Source organism: Phyllostomus discolor, chromosome 7 (genome assembly GCF_004126475.2).
Source record: "Phyllostomus discolor isolate MPI-MPIP mPhyDis1 chromosome 7, mPhyDis1.pri.v3, whole genome shotgun sequence".
In the NCBI taxonomy this organism is placed as follows: domain Eukaryota; kingdom Metazoa; phylum Chordata; class Mammalia; order Chiroptera; family Phyllostomidae; genus Phyllostomus; species Phyllostomus discolor.
Genome location: NC_040909.2, coordinates 135,398,195 through 135,420,557, shown reverse-complemented (window position 1 = coordinate 135,420,557; position 22,363 = coordinate 135,398,195). Strand labels below are relative to the sequence as shown.

The following is a 22,363-nucleotide window of genomic DNA, read 5'->3' as shown; positions in this document are numbered from 1 at the left end:
CCCGCTGACAAAGGAGTGCACGCAACAGCCACGCAACAGCCACACAGCGGAGTACTACTCAGCTGTACAAAAGGAAATCTCACGCTTTGCGACAGCACGGATGGACCTGGAGCGCATTCCGCTCAGTGAGGTCAGCCAGTCAGAGAAGGACAAAAAGCACATGATCTCACTCATGTGTGGGATCTAATGAACAAAATAAACTGACAAACAAAACAGAGAGAGACTCACAGAGAGAGAGAGCAGACTGACAGCTGTCGGCGGGGAGGGGCGGTAGGGGGCTGGGTGAACAAGGGGGAGGGGTTAAGAACAAAAACTCACAGACACAGCAAACAGTGTGGTGACCCCAGAGGGGTTCAGGGGTGGGGGGAGGTGGAAGAGGGCGACGCAGAGACAAAGGGTGGTGGACGGAGACTGACTCGGGGTGACTACAACACAGCCCACGGACGACGATGTGTTGCAGACATGGACGCCCGAAGCCTATTAATTTCATTAACCCATGTCGCCCGGGTAAACGCAGTGAAGAAAAAAAAATAAAAAGCACAGCATGAAAACCTACTGGGGGCCTTGCACTTCACCCCGCCCCTGCTCCCCGTGTCCGACGACGGCCACGCACTCTCTCTCTCTAGCACCAGTGACTGATGCGGGACATCTGTCCCCCACCCCCCCCACGGCCATCCTCCTACACGCGAACCAGGGGGCACAGGGAGAGTCCGAGGGGGGGCTCAGTCTTGTAAATGAACCCCTCGCCCCCTGCCCCCACCCAGTTTTCAGGGTTCCATTTTCTTCCTCTCGTGTTAAGTATATCTATGAACCACATCAAAGAATTATTGAACGGTAGATGCAAAACTGATTTGCATTCATTTAAAAACCTATGAACTTCTGTTTCCTTCACTGAAAAGACCTTCCACTAAGAATCCAGATTCAGCAGCAGAGCCTAAGAGGGAGCAAACACTTCAGGGCACAAACAGCCTGCTACAGGAAGGCGATTACCTTTTAAATGACTGAATAGTAAAAGGCGACCTGGAGTGGAATAGGAAAGAATGTTACACTGGAATCCTGTAGGAGCCTGCTAACGTGTCTTCTTGATCCCCGTCTTGAACCCCAAACCCACCACCCAAATTCAGCTAGTAAGGGAGACAGGTGGTTTCTTTTCCAGGCATTGTACCTGTAGTACCAAGTACTTACTAGCTCTCCATGCATGCTGCCAAACAAACTAAGGTGTGGTATTGAACAGTGAGAGCAAGCACGAGAGGGGACACTTGGTTACACCATCAATGGTCTACGCGGACTGGGTCCCTCGGGTATCAAGGCTGACGCCTGATACCGCCACTTACGTAGTCTCCGTAGGTCTCCTGCGTCGGGGGCGGCGGCGGAGGTCGGTACCCGGTTGGGGGGACTCCTCTTGCTCTGGGCGTAAGAAGTCCTCTTCCCCGGCTCACTGGCCCTCGGGTGGCCAGGACCCCCCGGGAGGCTGGCGTCCCTCGTGGCCCCCCTGCCCCGACCGGCCGGGCTGCGACTACGCCCCTTCCCCTACAAGCGAGAGGGACAAGAGGGCATTTGTTACTCACCGCCTTCTCGGACACTCTGCAGCTCGCAGGCTTTATTCCCTCACCGCTCAGGCACACCCAGGGCCCACGTTTCGGCAAAAGAGCGAAAACGGAAGCGGGAGAGGAAGCAGGCGTCCACCAGAAGAAGCCAGGTCACGCCGGTGTGGCTCTTCCAGCCACAGCAAACGCAGGGGCAGCAGAGCGGCTCTCAGCTTTACGGGGACCCCAAAATCGCCCCAGTAAATCGAGAGAGCCTCTTCAAACCAGACACGCAACCGCAGTTACTGATGCAACAGAGGAAGTGAAATGCTTGGGTACAAATCTAAGAAAATGTGTATAGAGACTATGTAGAAAAGTACAAAACTCTGATGAAAGAAGTTCAAGGAGGAATATCACAGGCTCGTGGTTTTACGAGGCAATACTGTTGAGTTGCCAATCCTTCCCAATTGCATCTCTAGATTCAACGCAATCCCAGGCCACGTCCCGGCACGCTGTGCTGTACACAGGCAAACATAAAGTACGCACGGGAAGGTAAACACAGAGGAGACAACGCTGGGAGGGAGGACTCACAGGATCCGGCTGCGAGACTTGCTTTAAAGCTGCAGGCGTCAAGCCCGCGAGGACTGGCGGGAGGATCAGACGCCCAGATCAGCGGAAGGAAGGACAGAGCCCAGACCCTGACCCACAGAAGGGCAGCCCGGGGGTCACCAGCAAAGCAGCAAAGACGCTCGATGGAGACAGGAAAGTCTTTGCAAGACAAGGAGCTGGAACAAATGGGTGCCCACATGTGTGTGCATGCAAGAAAGAGAGAGTGTGTGTGGGAGGCAACCTAGACACACACGTTCCACCTTCCACAAAGATTAACTCAGCGTGGCTTCAGACCGCTGTGTGCCGCATCAAACTTGTGGGGAAAACATAAGGGAAATCAGCCTGGCCTTGATTTGATGATGAGCGCTGGATACCATTCGAAAAGCGTGGCCCGTGACATAAAAATGAGGCAGGTGGTCTTTACTGAAACTGAAGACTTCTGGTCTGAGAAGGGCGTTGCGACGGATGAAGAGACACACCCCAGAAGGGGAGAGAGTGTTTGCAAAACACGTGTCTGTTAAAGGACTTGTATCCAAAATACAGGAGCTTTTAAAACTCCACAATAAGACGACAAAGAACCCAGTTACAAGTGGGCAAAACACTTGAGCAGACAGCTCACTGAAGAAGACAAACGGATTAGCGAATAACCAAATGAAAAGGCTCTCAACATCATTTGTCATCGGGGAATTGCAAGTCAAACCATATACCTGTTAGAACAGCTAAAATCAAAGTAACTGAATACACCCATCGATAGGGAGGATGTGGCGAGAAGGCGCTCTTCTCCACTGTCGGTATGCGCGCAAAATTGTAAAGCCACTTTTGGAGCCACAGCGCTATAAACACCACCTGGTCACACAATACGGTGACTGCATTCCCAGGCGTGTAACCAACCGATCTGAAGACCTAGCTCCCCACGCAACCTGCACGTGAGTTTTGAAGCAATTTTAGCCACAGGAGCTAAAACAGCCAAGATGCCCTTCAGCAGGTCAATGGACAAGCAAGTGGGTGCATCCATTCAATGAAATAGTATTCAGCAATAAAGTGAAATGAGCTAACAGTTAATGAAAAGTTACAAATGAATGGAAATTCAGGTTTCTAAGTAAAGGAAGTGGGTCTGAGAAGGCTACCCACTGTGTAATTCCAACTGTAGGCCATACGGAAAAAAGGAAGAAGAGAGAGATGCGGAAAATGAAAGTGAGTAGTGGGCAAAGGTTCTTGGGAGGAGGAAAGTCCAACAAGGAGGCAGCGGGAGTACTTCGGGGTGATGGGCCACCCCGGTGACAGTGCCTGGTGGCCACGTGACACAGAGCGCCCGCCGAAACCCACAGGACTGCACAGCACGAAGCGTGAACTTCAACGTATGCCTACCAAAAATATGTACCGTATTTTTCGGACCATAAGATGCACCTAGGTTTTAGAGGAGGAAAATAGGGAAAAAAATGAAACAAAAAATGTTGTAAAATATTTCATAACATAAATTTCACCAATGTAAATGTAAACAGAACTCAACGGCAGCATTAACAAACATCATCCCTCCCAAATTTGGAGGGGGAAATGGGCACCTTATAGCCTGAAAAATACGGTAATTGAGGAGACTGAGGTGTCCTAGGATAGAATGTTGATGTGACGAACCATTATAATGAGAGTAAAAATATATAAAACCACCCCACTGAAGGAGCTGGGAGAATGAGGGGCGTTTGCAAGGCTACAAGCAAAAGGGACCGTGCATGAGCCCTGTGCTGGCTGACGCGGCTGGTGCCCGGGGGGTGTGGCCGCACACACGGGTTAACCTCTCTGACTGCCCTACACCCAGACCCGCTGCTGAAGAGCCAACAGGGGGTGGGGCTGGGGGACAGTGGGGGCCACGTTTCCCATGCTGGAGGGGAGGTTTTCGATCAGCGAGGCGAAGAGGCTACAGGATCATCAATACAGAAAGGGTTAAAATCAGAGACGTCAGTGTGAACTCGTGATTAGTCCCTATGGGCAGGCAGCGCAGCCCAGAAACACATGAGGCTCTGTGGTGCACACACGTTAGTGCGTGTGCACACATTTCCCAGCCCTGCCGGCTGAGGGGCCCAGGCTGTGTGCAAGCGCACGCCAGCGGTAACAAGCAGAACTGGCACCCGAACCTTGGTTTGAATGCTATTCCCCAGTGAAAGGAACCAGGGCTCCTTGGAGAAGTGGCTGATTCCAGGGCTGGAGCAGGAAGTACATACGATGATAATGGAGCAACTTGGAGTACCAAAAAGTAAGGAGGTACTCAAAAAGGAAAAAAAAGTTAAAAAATTATGGTGGCATGGGAAAGGAGCAGAGTAGCCAACAGAAGGAACTCCCAAAGGTCAAAGCTGAGACAATTCGAGCAAGAAAAATAAAGTAGTATTGGACTTGAACGCAATGTACAAAACAGATGTCCGTGAGTCCATCCTGATATAAATAAATGATCGAATCAGGAAGTGGGGGAGAGGAGAAAACCTCCCAAATAGTTTATGTGGGCATTCCACCAGGGGGGAGGGGAGAGTGACAGGACAGCGGAGAGGCCTGACAACTACTAACCTCAGGTTACCACGGCAACGTCAACAGTGGATAAACCAAGTGGACAGTATGTGCCCTTGACATCACGTGACGAAGATGATGTGCGGAGTTCCCCAAACCCAGAAGCCCAGGCTGATCACGAGAAAAACATTAGAGAAAGCCCAGAGGAGGGACATCTTAGGAAAAAACCTGACCAGTACTTCTCAAACTGCCAAGATCAGAAAGAAGTGAAATCTAGTACGACTTTCACCTTCAGATAACTCGCTGTATCCCCTTCACAACTATTGTAAGTTGAAGCCTTTCTTTTCATTCCTGGCCGTGAACATGAGCACAGGAGACAGCGGTGGTGGGACCAAGGCCACTGGAGTCAGATCTGGTTCGATTCCTGGCTGCTCCTACCGGCGAACTTCCGCCTTCCACCTAACACTCAGACCAGCCGAGAGTCCGACCTCTCCGGGCCGGCTTCCTCGGATGTGCAATGCCATGGGATGTGGACCCACATCGCAGTTATTGCGAAGCAGAAAGGATACGGGACCTGCAAAACACTTGACACTTTTTCTCCCCGACGTACATCAACAATGCATGCAAACAGCATCGCTCTGAACTGTATGTACTGAAAGGCACCATAATTTCTGGAGTGTTTTATTCATCGTCGTATCTCTGGTGAGAAGAAAAAAGTAGTTTCCACCTACCGGGCATCCAGCCCACCTGAGACACTCCTGCTGATCTGTGTATATTCGGACAACGGAGGCTCCTGCTTCCTTACCCGACACCCTATCTTTGCCATCCGCAGTGCCCTGTGGGCCACAAAACATTCCACACGCCTTAGAACGTACAAATTCATGTCTTTCATCAGACTCAAAGACATAAATGTATATGTCCAAGACATCCCCAGTCTGTCCCCATCGTCACTGACACGGTCGGACCATGGGCCCTGGGGGTATGGAGTCACAGGGAGGCGTCAGCTGCGGAGCTGCGGCCGGGCCATCTGATGCACGCAGCTCCCGGTCCTCTTCTACAGGAGACGTGTGGAAGCTTCGTTGCACATGCACACCCACGGGGAAGTGTCCAGCAGGGGGGTCAGCATGGCCTTAAAGCACACTTTGGCCAGCAGAGGGCGCAGTGCAGAGTGGCGTGCTGACCTGAAAACCCCGTCACAGCTCGACGTCCTCACTGAACACTGAAAGCCAGGTTCAGGGTCAGGCTGGACAGCAGGACACGCGTTTGCAACCATGAGGCAGTCTGGTAGAGAGACGGCAGACACTGACGGCCTTGTTTGGCCTCTGTCCCTAAATGCTGGGAGATGCACGAGAAGCTGCACAAGCAGCCACAATGGGGGGCAGCAGCCCAGGATGCCCCAGGCAGCGCCAGCATCACCAACTGGTGACCGTGGGACTGCAGCTGACCCAGGCCCCAGGAAGGGGAGGCCCACCGCTGACTGAGGGGGACCTGCAGGATGCAGTGTCAGCCTCTTAGCCTGACGTCACCGGTGTCACGGTGAGAAAGACCTTCTGGGGACCGACCTGAGGTCCACGCCCCACGCAGTAACCACCCGAGGGGTCGTTTATTTTCCCGACAGAATCCCTCACGCCTTCGACAGCTTTTCTTCCTCTCTGCCAGTGTTTTTCTGCGAGTTCAAGCTTAATCATTCCGAGACTTCTCTCCTGCCAGAGGCTGCCAGGGGAAGGAGACCTAGACAGAGGGAGAAGGCGGGCGCAGCCTGGAGTGATGATCATCCCTCGCAGGCACAGGAGGAACCGTCAGAGCTGGTGAAGACGGAGACCTCTGAACAGGAGCTCTGGCAGGCAGCTCCCGCCCCAGCACCCTTGGAGTTCAGGTGGGCTGCCCACACGTTCATGTGCGCCCTCCTCACCTGGGACCTCGTTTCTGGGCACGGTCTCGCTGCGCAGGTCGGGGGCGCTGGGGGACTTTGGGGGAGAGGGAGAGTCTCCCCAACAAGCTGTCCAGGGCACTGCTGGCAGTTTAGAAGCAGAGGTCCTAGAGCCGTCACAAAACCTGCTGGTTATCTCCTTTTTCATTCCATGAGCCGTCCACTCTCCCATGTAAGTTCTTTACAGAAACGCCTGAGCAACTGTCCCTACTGCACAGGGCATAAAAGAGAGGCAAGGCAGTCGGCTTCTCCTCTGACAAGGCCCACAACGCCGAGCAGTCACGCGGGACAACGTGAGGCAGCGTGTGAGAAAGTGCAACCTCTTAGAAAGCTCGAGAAATGGACCGCTCTCCCCTCTCCGTCCAGGGCTGTGTCCCCGAAAGACGAGAGCTCGTCCCTTCCTTTACAGCCCGTCATTGTCTTCCGGTTCTAGTTGTTCCACGTTTTTCCTTTTTTGCTTTATTCAGACACACAAGTAGCAAGTAGTATCTGCATCATTTCTCACCGCCTGCCTCTGGGCCTCCGCAGCACCAGTCTCCGTCCCCCCTGACAACAACGAAACTGGCAACCAAGGAGTTTCAGAGACACGTGTCCTTGGTCCTACAGTGAGCCGTGGGTCCCGGATCAGTGCTAGAAGTTCACCTTTGGGTGTAGGGTCACTCTGAGTCATCGGAAAAGCAATCAGGCAAGTTTGAACTTGAATAGGACATCTAAAGCATTAGGAGACCCTGGCCAGGTAGCTCGGCTGGTTAGAGCAACATCCTGACACACCAAGGTTAGCAGGTTCGATCCTCGGTCAGGGCTCTTGAAGAAGCAATCAGCGAATACATTAAATAAGTGGAACAACACACTGATGTCTGTCTGTCTGTCTTTCCCTAAAATCAGTAAATAAGAATTAAGTAGGACTTGGGTTAGTATGTACTCAATTTTCTATTTCCATTTAGTAGAAGAGGTTCTACGGCTTGGAGAGGGAAGACCTCTGAGGCCACATAGCGCGTAAGAGCCAGGGTGACACCTGAACCTCTGGTCCTCCCACAGCATCACCCCCTAATCTCAAGTCACGGGTGGTCCCCACCTTTCCTGCTTTGAAGCCTCTGCCCCTCTGCCTCTTATGACCTCTCTCGGGCACCATCCTGTCCTCCCTCCTCACCTCTGTCCTGAGTGCGGCGTGCACACCCACCCTCCCCACTCCGAGTTATCCGCACCCTCATTCCCGTGGCCACGTCACTGGTTTCCGTGTCCCTCCTCCCCGTTTCTACCGTCTGCTCGTAATCGCCTGCCTCTCCGACCTTCTCGTCAGACTCTCTGGCACCAGGACAAGGGCTTCTGCATCTCTGTAAACTCAATCCCCGCTACAGAGCTCCAGAAACACTGGCTGGTGGGTTTTCAAAGAGGAAACGGACACACTAAAGCTTCTAAGAAGCCAGGGCGTGGTGGGGAGTTCCCTCTGGGCAGGAGCATGCTCGCTGCTTCCTTAGACCCACAGCGTCAGCGGGTCCTGTTGCACGCGACCTAGGGAAACGGCAGCAGGCACGCCTGCGTCGGCACGGATGCCCGCAGGGGGGCTTGGGCGGCTGTCCGGCCTCGTGCTGCACTTGACGTGCATGCGGCTGGCTGAGTGGAGACCAGGGCACCCTGTCTAGCCGCTCCTCTCCTTGGTCCCGCCTGGCCAGCATTTCAGTGACCAGTTCTTGCCAGAAGCGCTCACACCACGTGCGATGTTATTGGCCTCAGTCACTGTCCCCCTAAAGCCTATTAAGGTGGTTTTAAAAGAAACAACCTTCCTTCCTTGTCTCCTTCTCCTCAGCGCCAGGGTGGCTGCTCCCTAACACCCAGCCGAGCCCCTGGGCACAGAGTAACTGGGCTCTGAGGACGGAGGGGGAAGTTTGGCGGGAGAAATTCGGGGTGCCTGCTGGCCGGAAAAGCAGGGAACCGTGTCTGCAGGAAAGCCCTCGGGGACCCTGCCTGGGACTCGGGGCACACGTGCAGCAGGCCCACACACTGTCCATGTAGAATCGGCAGGAGGGGGGTGGCTGTTCCAACGGGTCAGGTGACGCGTGGTCCTGAGCAGTCGGTCCAGGCGCGAGCCAAACAATTTAAGTCATACCCCAGCAAAGCGCTGAAGTGACCTTCTATCTAGCAGAAGAAGTACGTCAGCATCAGCCATGTGCTGCCCTTTCGTTAACAAAACAAAGACCTGCAAACACAGCTGTGTGCGACATTTATGACACGGTTTCTCGTGCTCCGTACACCTCGAGGGGAAACCCATCGTTTCCGGTCACTCGAGTGATCTCTGCATCTCCACCACCCTTCCCAACCGGTCTCCAAGCGAATCGGGACCACGTGCCAATCCACGTGGATGAGGCAGCGAGGGCGACAGTCTCTCACGTGACCCCAGATTGCAGACGCGACCGATGGGCAAAGTACCTGCGGCTGGTCATGTCCCCGCTGCAGATGCAGAGGGGCAGCGCACACAGAGGCGAGGTGGGCAGCATCAGCGGGAATGACCCCATGCTGACATTGCACGTGACCACCACACACTGACAGCTCTCGCAGTGTCTCAGAGACGCCGACCATTGTCACGGCCCCGTGAAGTGAAGTTTCACACCGTCCCGCGGCAGCCCCGAGAGCGTGCCCCCCAGCTCCCTGGCACCAGTGTGGAATGCACAGTCACTTCTAACATGTGGGCCTGACGGCCAAGAAAGAGAAGGAAAGGAGCAGGGAAAATATTTTAAAGAACAGGAGCCGAACATCCCCCCAGTTTATGAAAGCTGATAAAGGGGCCTGGGTGACCCACCGCTCAGCCCGCCGGCCTAAGTGAAAACGGACCCCCACACTCGGCACCTGGCCCCGGTGGGCTCGCATCCACTGCTCAGGGAGGCGGACCCCGTCGGCTTCGCTCACTCTCCCCCCCCCCCCACTGTCCTGCCACCAAACTCGTGGAGACAGGACTGCCGGCTGCTCGGGAGGAAGGGCCAGAGGGGCCAGAGCCAAGGCCAGGGGACGAGGGACACAGAGCGAGCTGGCTGTTTGAAGTGAGGGGCTGAGGGGGCATCCTCCCGGAAGACCCTGAACTGTCCAGCCCAGACCAGAGAGCAGCAGGCTGATTGTGGGGGAAAAGACCTGCCGGTAAAAACGTAAAACCCAGCAGACGTGCGCCCCGTGGGGAGGTCCGCAGCCCACGTCCCTGCTGAGCCCCTGGTCCCCTCTCCGCAGGGCTCTGCCGCAGGGGACAGGAGGGGTGACGTCACAGCGGTGCTGCCTGGAGGTGCGGGACAGACCGTGCGAAGGCGAGAAACCTCCCTGTCTCCTCAGTGGAGGAAGTCCCCGTCTCGTTCTCGCATTTCAAACCGAAATAAAAGGTCTCGCTGAAACACCTGTCACTTCCCCTGCAGGATGTAAGTGTAGACAGTTCACATCTTCCACCAGAAAGCCACCCCGCAGTGACAGCCGTGAGGGGAGTGCATGACAGCCCAGGAATACCTGGTTCCGCCGTGAAATCCCAGAGTGGGGACACCCCGGTGGCCATTCCCGCCAAGCTAATTCAGCCACGTGACAGGCGAGAACTGTATTAACTCAAAACACTGCAAATGGGCAACGCTTGATCAGAAAGAGCCTCAGGGATTTGCTACTGTGCTGTATCCATGGGTTCTTGCCAAGGGATTACCAATGAAAAGTGAGGAAATGAGAAAGGCAAATTCCTCTCCATACAGGCCACTGAGCAGCCGGGGCGGGCAGGGTGCCGTGACCGGTTCTGGCCCAGGCGATAGCCGTGGGGTCGACGGAGGCACCTGTGCGTGGGGAGTGCAGAGCCAGGAGGAGCAGCCGGACACCCGGAGAGCGGGCGTTCCGAGAAGGGACTGGGCGCAGAGGAAGAGGAAGGAGACAGCTCAGCCGTTCAAGGAACGGAGAGGCTCTGGCCCAGCCTGTCCCGAGTGCAGACGGGGTGAGAGGCAAAGACAGACGGGGAGGGCAGTGCCAGGCGACGGGAGGGCGCACCAGGGAGTGCGGGCTCTCTTCCAGCGGCGAGGGGAGCCACAGAAGGTTGTAGGCCGGGAGAAAGTGCCCCTGACCTAACTGAAGAAGGCCCTTCAGCTGGATGGGAACTGGGGGGGGGGGGGGGGGGCGGATTAGGGTCAGGAAAAGACAGAAGACGCGATGCAAGGAAGCCCTGGCCCCCTGGCCAGGCAAAGGACACGTTAACACTGTCGGCACGCCACCTTGTTCTAACCGCAGCCAAGGCCGGCCGCCGCATCGTGCCCACCTGCTCATGGTGGGGGTCGGCACCCCCCTGGTGCGCAGGGCGGACTTGCCCCGGGCGGCCGGGGCGTCGGCGCTCTCGGAGCCTCCGTTCAGGTACGTCAGCTCCTGGAGCTGGGCTTGCCGGATTTCGTCGTTGTAGTCCTGCGCGGGAGACAGAAGCAGGCGGCCCGCCCGTGAGAAACGCCGAAGCACTTAGAACGAAAAGCAATTTTGTAATAGAGAACGGGGGGTTAGGAAAACAGGTGAATTCATAAAGTAAGATGTGAGTTCGTCAAAACGAAAACATGTCAATACATTGTAAAAAGGAAAACACAAAAAAAACACGGTCTTTTCCCCCAAACTAAAATGTTCTACAATGAGCCATAACTCTTTCCCCCAGGCACGATTGCCAAGTGAAACGTCTATAATGAAATTAAAATGCCAAGTAACATATATCAGCATCATTGTTTACAACCCACCCAGCCCTCACGGAGCGTCCGTGGGGCAGCGAGCACCAGAAAACAGACAGGAGCGAGCCACGCCCCCGCACATTTCCGGTGTGTTTCCACGTGCATATACTGCACCAGTGGCAAAAGCCAGCATCTCCAGAATGGACCGCATCACCGTGCACCTGCAAATGTGCTCTTCCGAGTGTGGAGCTGCAGGGAGGAAGGGAGGAGGGGAGGAGGGGGGTGGTGTGACCACAGGGGAAGTACATGCTGGTCTACGTTTGAACAGAAGACTCCGAAGAGACGGTTCCCTGGACCGCTCAGAATGAAAACTATGAAACTTGTTTAGTAGATGCATTTTAAAGATACACGGTCTCTTCCTTACTTTTCAAAAGCAGAAGGTGACCCTGACGTGAAGTGGGTAGTAGAAGCTGTTGTGGAGTATGAAAAAAAAACAAAAACCAACCACGAACCTGGATGGAACGGGAGGTGGAGACGGCAGCCAGAAACACTCAGAGGGAGGCTGGGTGGGAGAGCACGGCCCGGGAGGCCCCATCGCCCCGATCAGCGGGATGGGCGGGGATTAGGGGTCTCAGTTTCACTGTAAACACAGACTCTTTCCCTAACTTATTTGGGGTGTCCTGACCTCAGAAGAGTCACTGGAATCGACTGGTATTTCCGCCTCTACAGCAAACCTATCCATGTTCCTACCGTCTCACTGCACATGTGTGAAGATGAATGAGGTGTCTGTGAAGCACATGCTACATAAAACGTGCTACCTAAATGCTAACTCTCCGCCCTGTTGAAAGTGTGAGGGGTCGGGGGGCAGGTGACATGAAGGTGTATGGGGGTCAAGTCAGCCCCACAGGGGGGAAGTCCGCTGGGGCCCCACGCGAATAGTCAGGGGTGGGCGGGGGAAGGGGGGGCAGAACTCCGAGTCTGCCTCACAGCCAAGGGCTTCGGGGGGGTCATTCTGGTGTCCCAGAAAGAGGTAAGACTCGGGCTCCCACAACACAGATAAGTGACCACTCTTCAACCCTCTCGGTCACATGACCTTAGCAATATGAATTACCCTCAGAAGTCTGCGGTCTCATCTGTAAAGAAGGAATAACACACCAAGTGATTCACGGGACGGCGTGAGGGCTGCCTGCGTAACCGTGACCAGAGAGGCACTCTTCGGAGGTCAAGTACTCTGCCAACACTGGGGACCGATCAGGGTCCCCAAGGGTTCAAGTACAGGAAGGGCGCGGAGGCCACTCACGGGAATGAGGAACTTCTTGATCTCTTCCAGGGCGTGCCCCATGCGGGCGTAGGCCTCGGCCGGCGGGGCGAAGACCTCGATGAGCACGTGCAGGTCGTCATGGAGGTGGAAGTACTTGGCCTCCCCGCTCTTCCTCAGCTCTTCCTCCTGAAGGGAGACAGGGCGTGCTGAACAGGGGGTCGTCGTCAGGAGGAGGGAGGAGGGAAACAACGAAAACCGCCCAGCGCGTGTTCGGCTCGGGGCTGTCACAAGCAGCCACTCAACGGCAAGCGCCACCTAAGGAAGAAAGTCTAGAATACACATCTGGCCCTGCCACTCCTGGGCCTTTCTGGAAACTCGGAGGCCTCCTGCTGCAGGCTCCACTGCAGGTGTCTCTGGCCACCTGCCCTCTCTCCGCCCCGTGCTCCGCTCCCTCAAGCCCTCAGTCCCCCTCCAGGGGCGGCCAGACTCCCTGTGTGGTTCTCCAACGGCCCAGCCACACAGCTCACTTCTGCCTGGCGACCCTGCGTGCCATGCCGTGCGCTGTTACCAAGCATTTACCAGTATCTGAGGCTTCTAAGCGGCCTGGTTGGTGACTTGCCCATTTTCTAATTTCTCCCGCCGAAGGGTTTGGGTTACAGCTGGGCTTGGGGTGAGGGTTGGGGTTAGGGTCTTGCTTAGTGCTACACTCCCATTGTCGAGGAAAGTGCTTGGCATGAAGCAGACGCTCAGCAAGTATGTATTCAGTGAATGGCCAGTTACTCATTCACACCTACGTCCACTGGCTTATGTATATACACTGTTCACAGAGCACTTCCACGTGCCGGGCACTAGGCTCTGTCTGGGGGTGGAAGACGGAATAAGGTACATGACAGGCTTTATTACATGATTGTACGTAATTATGATAAAACCTTTTCTAATTTTTTTGTGGTTCACAATGAAATTCAGGGGGAAACTAGGAGGAAAAAGATAATTAAGGGACTAGTCATTTCGCTCCATTATCTTCTGCTAACTAGCCTTCACTCGAGTGGCAACTGCAGAATCGGAGTTTTCCAGATGTCTGTCTCCAACGTGAAAATCAGTCAGACAGAAACACTGCTGGGAACCCACATCTGAAACCCTCCCAACCTCCCCAAAAAGCCTGTCCCGGCAGAGGGAGAACCCCCGGTCTCTGACACCACCGCCCGGCAATCCCGCCACCAGCGCCCAGGCCTCACGAGCACACACACTGTGGACCCCACCTTTCATTACGGGACTGGTCTGGATCCTTACAAAGGAGAAGGGCCAACAGGAGTAGGGCCTGGGACTCAGATACCCCCGGATACCCCCGAATCGCAGGGACGCTGGTCACTAGGTGTGTGAGCTAGACAGTTTATACATAATCCAGCACTTAATGTGCGAAAGCAGCTTGGTGCTAACACTTGTGTATCACTGGAGGGCCACGAGAAGGCCAGGGGGTCGGCTTCCAGTGACCACCCTGCAGAGGAGGCAGGGCTGCGTGGCCCCAGCACCTCGCTGGACACGCGGCAGGCACCCAGCAGGGGCTGGCTGCCGCCACAGTCAGGGGAAGAGGGGCAGAAACCCACAGAAAACAAGGAAAACGTCTGAAGTAAGAGAGCAAATGGAAGCCACCATTAGTGCCCTGTGCCGTTTCCTCGCCACTTGTCTCCAGTACAAAGGGCACTACTCTTTCATGCCAACCACAGACTGTGCATTGTTCTAATCGGGACGTTATTAATCGTTTGGTCTGGCCCTCGGCCTGTTACAGCTGAAGCTTTAAAGCCTGGAGACCATGCACAGCATCATCTTAGAAAGCACGGACCACCGGAATGAACCCTTCTGACCCTCAAATGTGTGCCAAGTAGCCACCCTAATGAGATGACGCATGTCGGTCCACAGTCCAGCACATTCTCTCCGTCGCAAACTCGGGCTGGGACAGGGGACTCCTCACCATCTCCCCGGGGTCTCCCAGGTCCGCAGAGCGGGCCGTCATTCCCAGACTCGGTGGGGGCTCACTAGGGGAGACCACGCAGCATTCGGGGAAGGACCAGACGCCAAAGATCTGCATTCGAACCCCACATCCGAATCCCACATCCGACACACACCGCTTAACTGTGGGCAGGGGGGTCACTTCATCCCATCTACGGGGGCCGGCTTCAAGTGGCGGGGGCAGCACAGCACCCACTGCCGCCCACGGGGCGGCTGTGGCAAAAGAAGAGTCGTCACATCGGTGATGAGGAGCGCATAGTAGCACAGGAACGGGAGTGATAGAGGGGTTTTGTGTCGGAAGACAGAAAGTCTTTAGATTCCGGTCTAACACGGAATAAATAGTAAACCCAGGAATAACTATTCTTATAATAATGACAATTCTCATTACACAGCTATAGTATTAACACATTGTATGCGGGAAACATATTTATACGTTTTACATTGACTGGTAGTAGAGCACGAGATAACAACTACCCGCAAACAATGTGTTAACTATTCTATTACTCCACAATGCCGATGATGCGGGCAGGACACCGGGCACGATGCTCGGCATGGAGGGAGGCCCCATGGCGTCACTGTGACGATTCCTCTCGGAACCATCCCGTGCACGTCAGTGACGACTCCTGCACCTCCATCAGTGTCGCAAACAGAGGAGATGCATGAGGTTCATCTTCTAGAGAATTTAAACAGGGAGCCCCCTGGAAATCTGAAAGAGGAGGATTTCAACAGGAGGTAAAGGGATCTCTTTTGAGACAAACAGCGTCAATGAGGACGCCTGCAGGCTGAAAGTGAGCTGGCAAAAAGGGTCACATGAAACCCGTGTCCGGGCTCCGGCGGTGAGGCTCCGATGGCAGAGGGCACTGTGGGAGGGGCACCAGACATGCCTGCTGACGGCCACCACCCGGAGCGGGGCTTGTGGGGGCAGCAGACTGTCGACCCGCAACACACGCTCTGTCCCCAGTTTCCGGTGGTCTGGAGGGGATGCAGATGCCCCGCTGCCTGCAGGACGTCCACACGGACTCGCTGAGTGACGCCGTCAAGGGCACGGACACGGAGGCACTAACGAGTGGGGGAGATGTGGGCTGGGGAAGAGCCTGAGGGTGGGAGAAGAGGGAGGCCCGTGCAGTGCGAGCTGGCACTCAGGGAGCAGGAGGCTGGGGGGGACCAACTCTAGCAGACGCCATAGCACCTCGTGCCCCAGCCACCTCTGGGCGACTTTCCTCAGGAAAGTGCTCCTGGGGACAGCGAGAGAGGTCACACATTGTCACACAACAGGCTGCACTCCAAAGGAGGGCTGGCCACGGCCACTGCTGAGTGTCAGTAGGCCAACAGCAGGGGACTGCCACCAGCCCCCGAAGTGACAACAGGCTGGGGAAGGACCACCCAAAGCCCCGACCGAGGGCAGGCCAATGATATGCACGTTCCCGCTCACTACATGGACCGCCGGGTACCGGCTATTACGTGGACATACAGTCCAGGGAAAGACACACCTCCCGGCCCCTTCTAGCTGGAATACCCTCTGGGAAGGAGCGCCCTGTGCCCAGATCACTCCACAGAATGCCACCAAATGTCACTCTGTCCAAGAAACTCCAATACCGGCAAACTAAGCAGCACGGTGCCAAGGGGCTATGCCGGCCTTATCAGGCACCTCATTACCAGGCGGCCTTATTACGGACCTCATTAACATATCAGCAAGGGTGGGATGCTTTCCTCCAAAATACAGGTAATTTCCAACCAACTGGCCAACATAAGTTTCATTTTCTCCTCCAACCAGGTCAGATGGGTCAGGGAACCAGTCACGTCACTCAAGACCACAATTCATAGTGAGTAGTTAAACTGGCCTGGCTGTGGGCTGGAATTACTTCAAACACCTACTGAAAATTCACATTAGGGACCCACCCTAAATGGGCTGGGGGCCTAGGGATCTCTGTTTTTAAACGGCAGCCCCTGTGAGTCGGGTGCATAGCCAGGTTTTGATCAAACGACAGAACAGACCTCCCTGATGAACCAGATGATACACTCAGACTCTCTGGCTCTCCGTCCTCATACACGTGAAATCTAAAAACAAAATCATGTTCATCGCCCGCCATTTCCCCAAGGATAACATGGAGTGACACACGTGAAGTGTCACATGTGGCCTGAGCCACGGTGGCCGGTCAATAAACCACTGGTGGCCGTCTTTACATGAACGCCACTATTTAGATGGACTTTCTGGTGAAGAGGCAGGGTTCTGTTGCTTAAATAACCTGCTGGTCTGACACACCCTTCTTCAACACGTCACCGTAAGTCACCACTAAACACAGATCTGGTTCTCAGTAAAGTAAACCCTGAAACGATGACAGAACAGCCAAGTGACAACAGAGAACAACGGGAGTGACGACACATGATGAGATGTGAACCTTTCTTTCAGAATCGGTACATTTGAGAAACTGAGCAATAAAAACAACAGTCATTCCAGCGTATTAAAAAGGGAGGCCCATCACAACGAGGTGTCACCGCACACCTGTCAGCATGGCCGTCACCAATAAATCAATGAACAGAACGCCAGCAAGGACGTGGAGACCTTAGGGGGACTCTCTTGCACTACTGGTGGGAGTGCAGCCTGGGGCAGCCGCTGTGCAAACAGTGTCGAGTTCCCTCAAAAAAGTAAAAACCGAAGTGCCTTAGCACCCAGCGATTCCACTTCTGGGATTCATCTGAGGGACCCGAAACAGATTGCCAAGGATACACGCACCCCTGTGTTCACTGCAGCGTCACTTACAATCACCAAGATCTGGAAGCAGCCCAAGTGCCCACCAGCAGCTGAGCGGGTAAAACAGCTGTGGTACATTTACACGATGGAGTACTGCTCAGCCATTAAAAAAAAGGAAGGAAATCTTACCTCTCGTGACAGCGTGGATTAACCTGGAGAGTATCATGCTAAGTGAAGAAAGCCAGTCAGAGAAAGACAAATACCCTATGATTTCACTTGTATGTGGACTCTAATGAATAAAATAAACTAACAAACAGAAACAGACTCATAGACACAGAGAAGAGACTGACAGCTGTAGGAGGGGTGGGGTTGGGAGGTTGGGTGAAGGGATTAAGCAAAACAGAAAAAACTCATTAGCACAAACAACAGAGTGGTGGTTACCAGAGGGGAAGGGGGTGGGGAGGTAGGAGAGGGCGAAGTGGGGATAAACGGTGATGGAAGGAGACCTGACTTGGGGTGGTGAACACACAATACAACACACAGATGATGTGTTATATAGGACCATACCCCTGAAACCTACATAATTGCATTAACCAAGGTCACCCCAATAAATTCAATTAAAAATAAATTAACCTTGACATTCTCAAAAAAAAAGGCAATGAATGTGAATACATCCAAGTAAAACAACTACTATGTGTAAGCAATTATTAAAACTTCTAAAATCAATTCAAACTTGGTAAAATACACAGGATACCAAATGAAGGGGAAAAGAGCAAATAAAAGTATATACTTCATAGAAAAGACCTGAAGGAGCTACTCTAAAATGCAAACAGGGATGCTGAGGCTCCAGATAACTCTTGCTTCTCCTCGTTGTAATGTCAGTACCCCTGTACTTTCCGCAAGGTAACGCACTGCTTCTAGAATCAAAATCATAGGTACCACAGTACTGTTTCACGAAAGAATATACAAGTTATGTGCAAGTTTAAGATACGACATATTCTGAATTGGCCAGCGTGACTCAAGTTTTCCACACAGTGTCACAAATAAGTGTATCACCTTACATAACATTTTCTTGTAACTTCCCATGAGATGCTAGCTGGCTTCTATGCAATATGCATTAATAAAACGGGCAATCTCAAAGCACATTATACAATGGCTAAGACGGTAGCCACCGCCTCCGATGAATATTACCTTTGCCTTGTCTCTCATGGAGCCTTTTCCGAGGATGGACATTTTTGTCAAGGTTTCCTCTTGAAGACGCTTCAGGGAGTTGCCACGGGGACCCAACAGCTTCCCCACGAAGTTGAACTAGGAAAGACAAACCAACCAAATCTGTAACATTCGCAGTGGAAACACATGTACTACTCTTGAACATCAGGAACCACGGGAGAACGCAATGCATCATGGGTCAGTGACTAACAGTCCATCCCCTGCTCCCCGAACCGCACTGTTCCCACACACCACATGCAACAGGGCTCACAGCTGTAAAACGTCTAAAATAAAAAAGACACACGTCTCTACACCCATCGCTCCCACGCCGGCTGCAGTTCGCACATGGAAAATGTAGTTTCCTCCCTCGACCACGTCCACACGCGTCCAGTATCTACGTGAACAGCGCCAGGGCTGGCGTATAGGGGAGGAAAGCAGCTCCCAGGTGCCCTGCAAGGTCCCCGACGGTCCCTGGAGAGTGTCTGGCCCTTCTTCCCGGCCAGCACCTGGCCATGGCTGGTCACCCAGTGGGTGGACTGCTCTCGACGCTCTTCCACATCCAGTGGCTCACAAAAGCTTTACCAGCCCTGGCTGGCGTAGCTCAGTGGATTGAGCGTGGGCTGCGAACGCAGGTTCGATTCCCAGTCAGGGCACATGCCTGGGTTGCAGGCCACAGCCCCCAGCAACTGCACATTGATGTTTCTCTCTCTCTCTTTCTCCCTCCCTTCTCTCTCTAAAAATAAATAAATAAAATCTTAAAAAAAAAAGCTTTACCAGAAGACCCACCTCCCCCTTCCAAACAATCTGCCACTTGAGTGTGGGTGGCCGATTCCGGCTTGGCGCATAGGGTTCTGCGTGTAACAAGCGGAGTAGACGTGGATGAACTAAGAGCATGAACTTGAGGCTGGGCTGTCGTGGTCGTAAAACCTGGCTTTTCCACGGAGCAGCTGAGAAACCCTGGGCAAGTACTTCCCCTCTCCGGACCTCGGCTTCCTCACCTGGGGAATGGGACCTACCGTCACGGGGCCCTCCTGAGGTTTGATGGGCCCAAATAAACAGATTATTTAAAACAACGCACGGCACAAAACAGACAACAAATACATCTTGCAGAATGGTTACGAGGAATGTCACAGGATTTCCTAAAGCCTCACTACAGTTCAGGTAAACGGTGAGTGCTCCGTGCTCTCCAACAAAAGCCTTGTTTGTTGCTTGGAGAGCGCCTGCTCTCTGGGGCCGGAGCCCAGCTCCCTCCACCAGCAAAGCCACGGCCAGCCCAGCCGTGGTGCAGCTGTTCCTACAGAGGAAATGTCTTCCATCGCCTGTGACAACTGAAGTAATTTTCCTGAAACCAACCTACTTTAAAAAGTATCGAAACTTTTTTTCCTTGCCCACATCTAATTGCGTTGGTCTTTAAAAAGACTCAGGGATCTGTTTTTAACCTTTGCATGTAATACTTTAATGTTTTTAATTTTAAGTAAATTATTTGTAGAAATATGTAAGTAAGACAGAGTTTAAAACATCAGCCCCTCCTACAAGGGAGGGGAAAACCAGTGCTTTGACCCACGCATCCCGACCTCATCCTTGTCCCCGTTTTCTCTGCTTTATCTTTCGGGAAGCAGGATAAATTGGGGGTGTCTATTGTTTGGATATCAGAGTTCCTGAGTGGGATCCCTCGGTTTCTTACTTTTCCTCCCTCTCTCTTTTATCCTCCCTCTGTAGTTTCTGGGAGGTTTAATTACATTCAGCCGCCGTATCTCCGAAGTCTTTCATTTCCACTATCGGATATTTAACGGCTCAGAGTATTTTCTTATATTTGTCCTGTTTATGGCTTTTTGAACATTTTTATGGAAGCCACTGAAGTCCTTATCTTCCGGAGGATATTAATGACAGTGGCCCTGGCCCACCCGGCAGAGGGTGTCTGCGAACCTTTCTGCGGCACGGGCACCCCTCGGAGAGCTGGCGGCCCTCGGTGACGTGTCCTTAAAGTTTACCACTGAGCCCCCAAACTGCTCACTGGGAGTTCGTACCCGGGACCTGACAATCAGCTGTGACGGTTTGCTGCATGTGGCAGCTCCCCCGCACCCCCCTCCCGTTTTCACCGAAAGCTACTCAAATACCAGTGTCTGCGTGTCTTTTCTCCTGGGCCAGGCGCGGACCGGGGGGCATGCCCAGTCTCCGAAGAGGAGGGGTCGGTGCTGACAGGACAGGGGAGCCCCGCAGTGAGCCCACACACCCCCTCACTTCTACAGGAGGCCATCGGTCGCCCACTGCCAGCGGGGCCTCGCACTCGAAGCCTCGGTCCTGCCTGTCTGGGCCGGCCTCTCCGGGGAACCCCTGGTCTGTTACTGGGTTCAGAAGGGCAGGTGCCCAGGCTACGAGAAGGATGAGCCCCCGGTGGTCTAACTGGGTGACTTTCACCCTTTCCCACCTCAAGGCACACCAAAAAATGTATCTTTGGTTGATCTGGCAGAAACAAAACAAAACAAAAACAAACAGGTATGGTTTTGATTGTTCACACCGGAGGGCTACAGCTACACTGGCTGTTGTCGTCTCCATCCGACGCCCCAGGGAGAGGGGCCGGCGCTGCCCAGTGACCCCCTCGGGCGCCCGTCCTGCGGCACACCCCTGACCACTCTGGTCTAACCACCTCCCTACAGCTTCCCAGCAAGTCCCCTCCCCTCAGCGCACCCCCCAGGACTCCGCCTTCAGTGACAGCTGTCTCCAGGGCGGGGTCTCCCCGCACCCATGAGCCTGCTCCAGGGCACCCCCACCCCCGTCCTGCGAGCTCAGCACTCTGCTCCTGCCGGCCACACTGACCCGCTTGTTCTGCGGCCACCACACCCTCGCCCACAGCACTCGCCTACCGCTGCCTCACACGCGCATACTCACCGTCAGGGGTCTCTGCCTTTAAAAGTCATTTACCTTACCCTGGCTGGCATAGCTCAGTGGATTGAGCACGGGCTGTGAACCAAAGTGTCGCAGGTTCGATTCCCAGTCAGGGCACATGCCTGGGTTTCAGGCCACGGCCCCCAGCAACCGCACATTGATGTTTCTCTCTCTCTCTCTCTTTCTCCCTCCCTTCCCTCTCTTAAAATAAATAAATAAAATCTAAAAAAAAATAAAGTATGTTTGTTGAGATTTAGGTAAGATCTAGTTATGTTGTAATAGGAGGGCATTCTGTAGTATATAGACCCCTATAATGGTGGACTCAGCGCCCACTGGTTCCTTACGAGTGGACTGAATTTGTGTTGTGCGTGTGCACGCATGTGTGTACACTCGTGTGCACTCAAATTCCCTGAAACACACAAACACACATCCAGTCCCTCCCCTGGCACAGTCCCTCCTGCTCACTGAGGCGCCCACGCCCACCAGTGTTCTTACAGCGTCTTCCCCGATTATCACACACACGGCTTCATGCTCCTTTTATGTTCTTTCTTTTTCTTGAAACGCAGTTTACGATTTCATAGACACTCCAACCCTGGGACCAGTCTCACAGCTGCTGAAAGTCACGCCCTCACGCCCACTGCGGGCCCTTCTTGCTCTCATGGCCTCACCCCCCGCCCCACCCCGCACTCTAAAGCCCTCGCCCACAGCCCACAGACCCAAAGGCTGCATCATGTCCACTCGACCCCACCCGACCTGGGGTTAGAACGCCGGAGACTGCGCAGCTCCACGCTTTAAGGCTCTCTTGAAGGCCACAGGCTCCTCTTCCCCCTAACTAAGTCATTCTAGCCCAGTGACTACTCCCCGCCCCTACCCCGTCGCTTACTCACAGCCCGGACGGACTGGCAAGGACTAAATGTAATTCCACCTGCGATTCCTTGTCCAGCAAAGACTCCCCCTCACACCCTTACCTGGGCACCGAGCCCCTCCGCCCCCCTCGTGCTAGTCCCGTTCCTACCCGGCATGACTCGGTGAAGTCTGCTGTTCCTCCAGCTGGAGTGTGAACCCCGGGGGAGTGATCAGGGCCCCTTTTCCGAGCCA

At 54.0% G+C, this 22,363-nt stretch overlaps 1 protein-coding gene across 3 annotated transcripts in view; it reads right to left on the bottom strand.

Moving 5' to 3' along the window:
- KHDRBS3 (KH RNA binding domain containing, signal transduction associated 3) overlaps positions 1 to 22,363 on the bottom strand; it is an 83,712-nt gene that overhangs the window by 21,392 nt on the left and 39,957 nt on the right. For 2 of the 3 annotated variants that reach the window (XM_028533955.2, XM_036031447.1), the window contains exons 3-6: positions 18,362 to 18,478; positions 12,511 to 12,657; positions 10,823 to 10,962; positions 1,335 to 1,530 (exon numbers count right to left, since the gene is read on the bottom strand). In XM_028533955.2, the coding sequence (XP_028389756.1) occupies positions 1,335 to 1,530; positions 10,823 to 10,962; positions 12,511 to 12,657; positions 18,362 to 18,478 (600 nt within the window). The remainder of the gene's footprint in view (positions 1 to 1,334; positions 1,531 to 10,822; positions 10,963 to 12,510; positions 12,658 to 18,361; positions 18,479 to 22,363) is intronic. The other variant, XM_036031448.1, reaches the window with a different exon arrangement.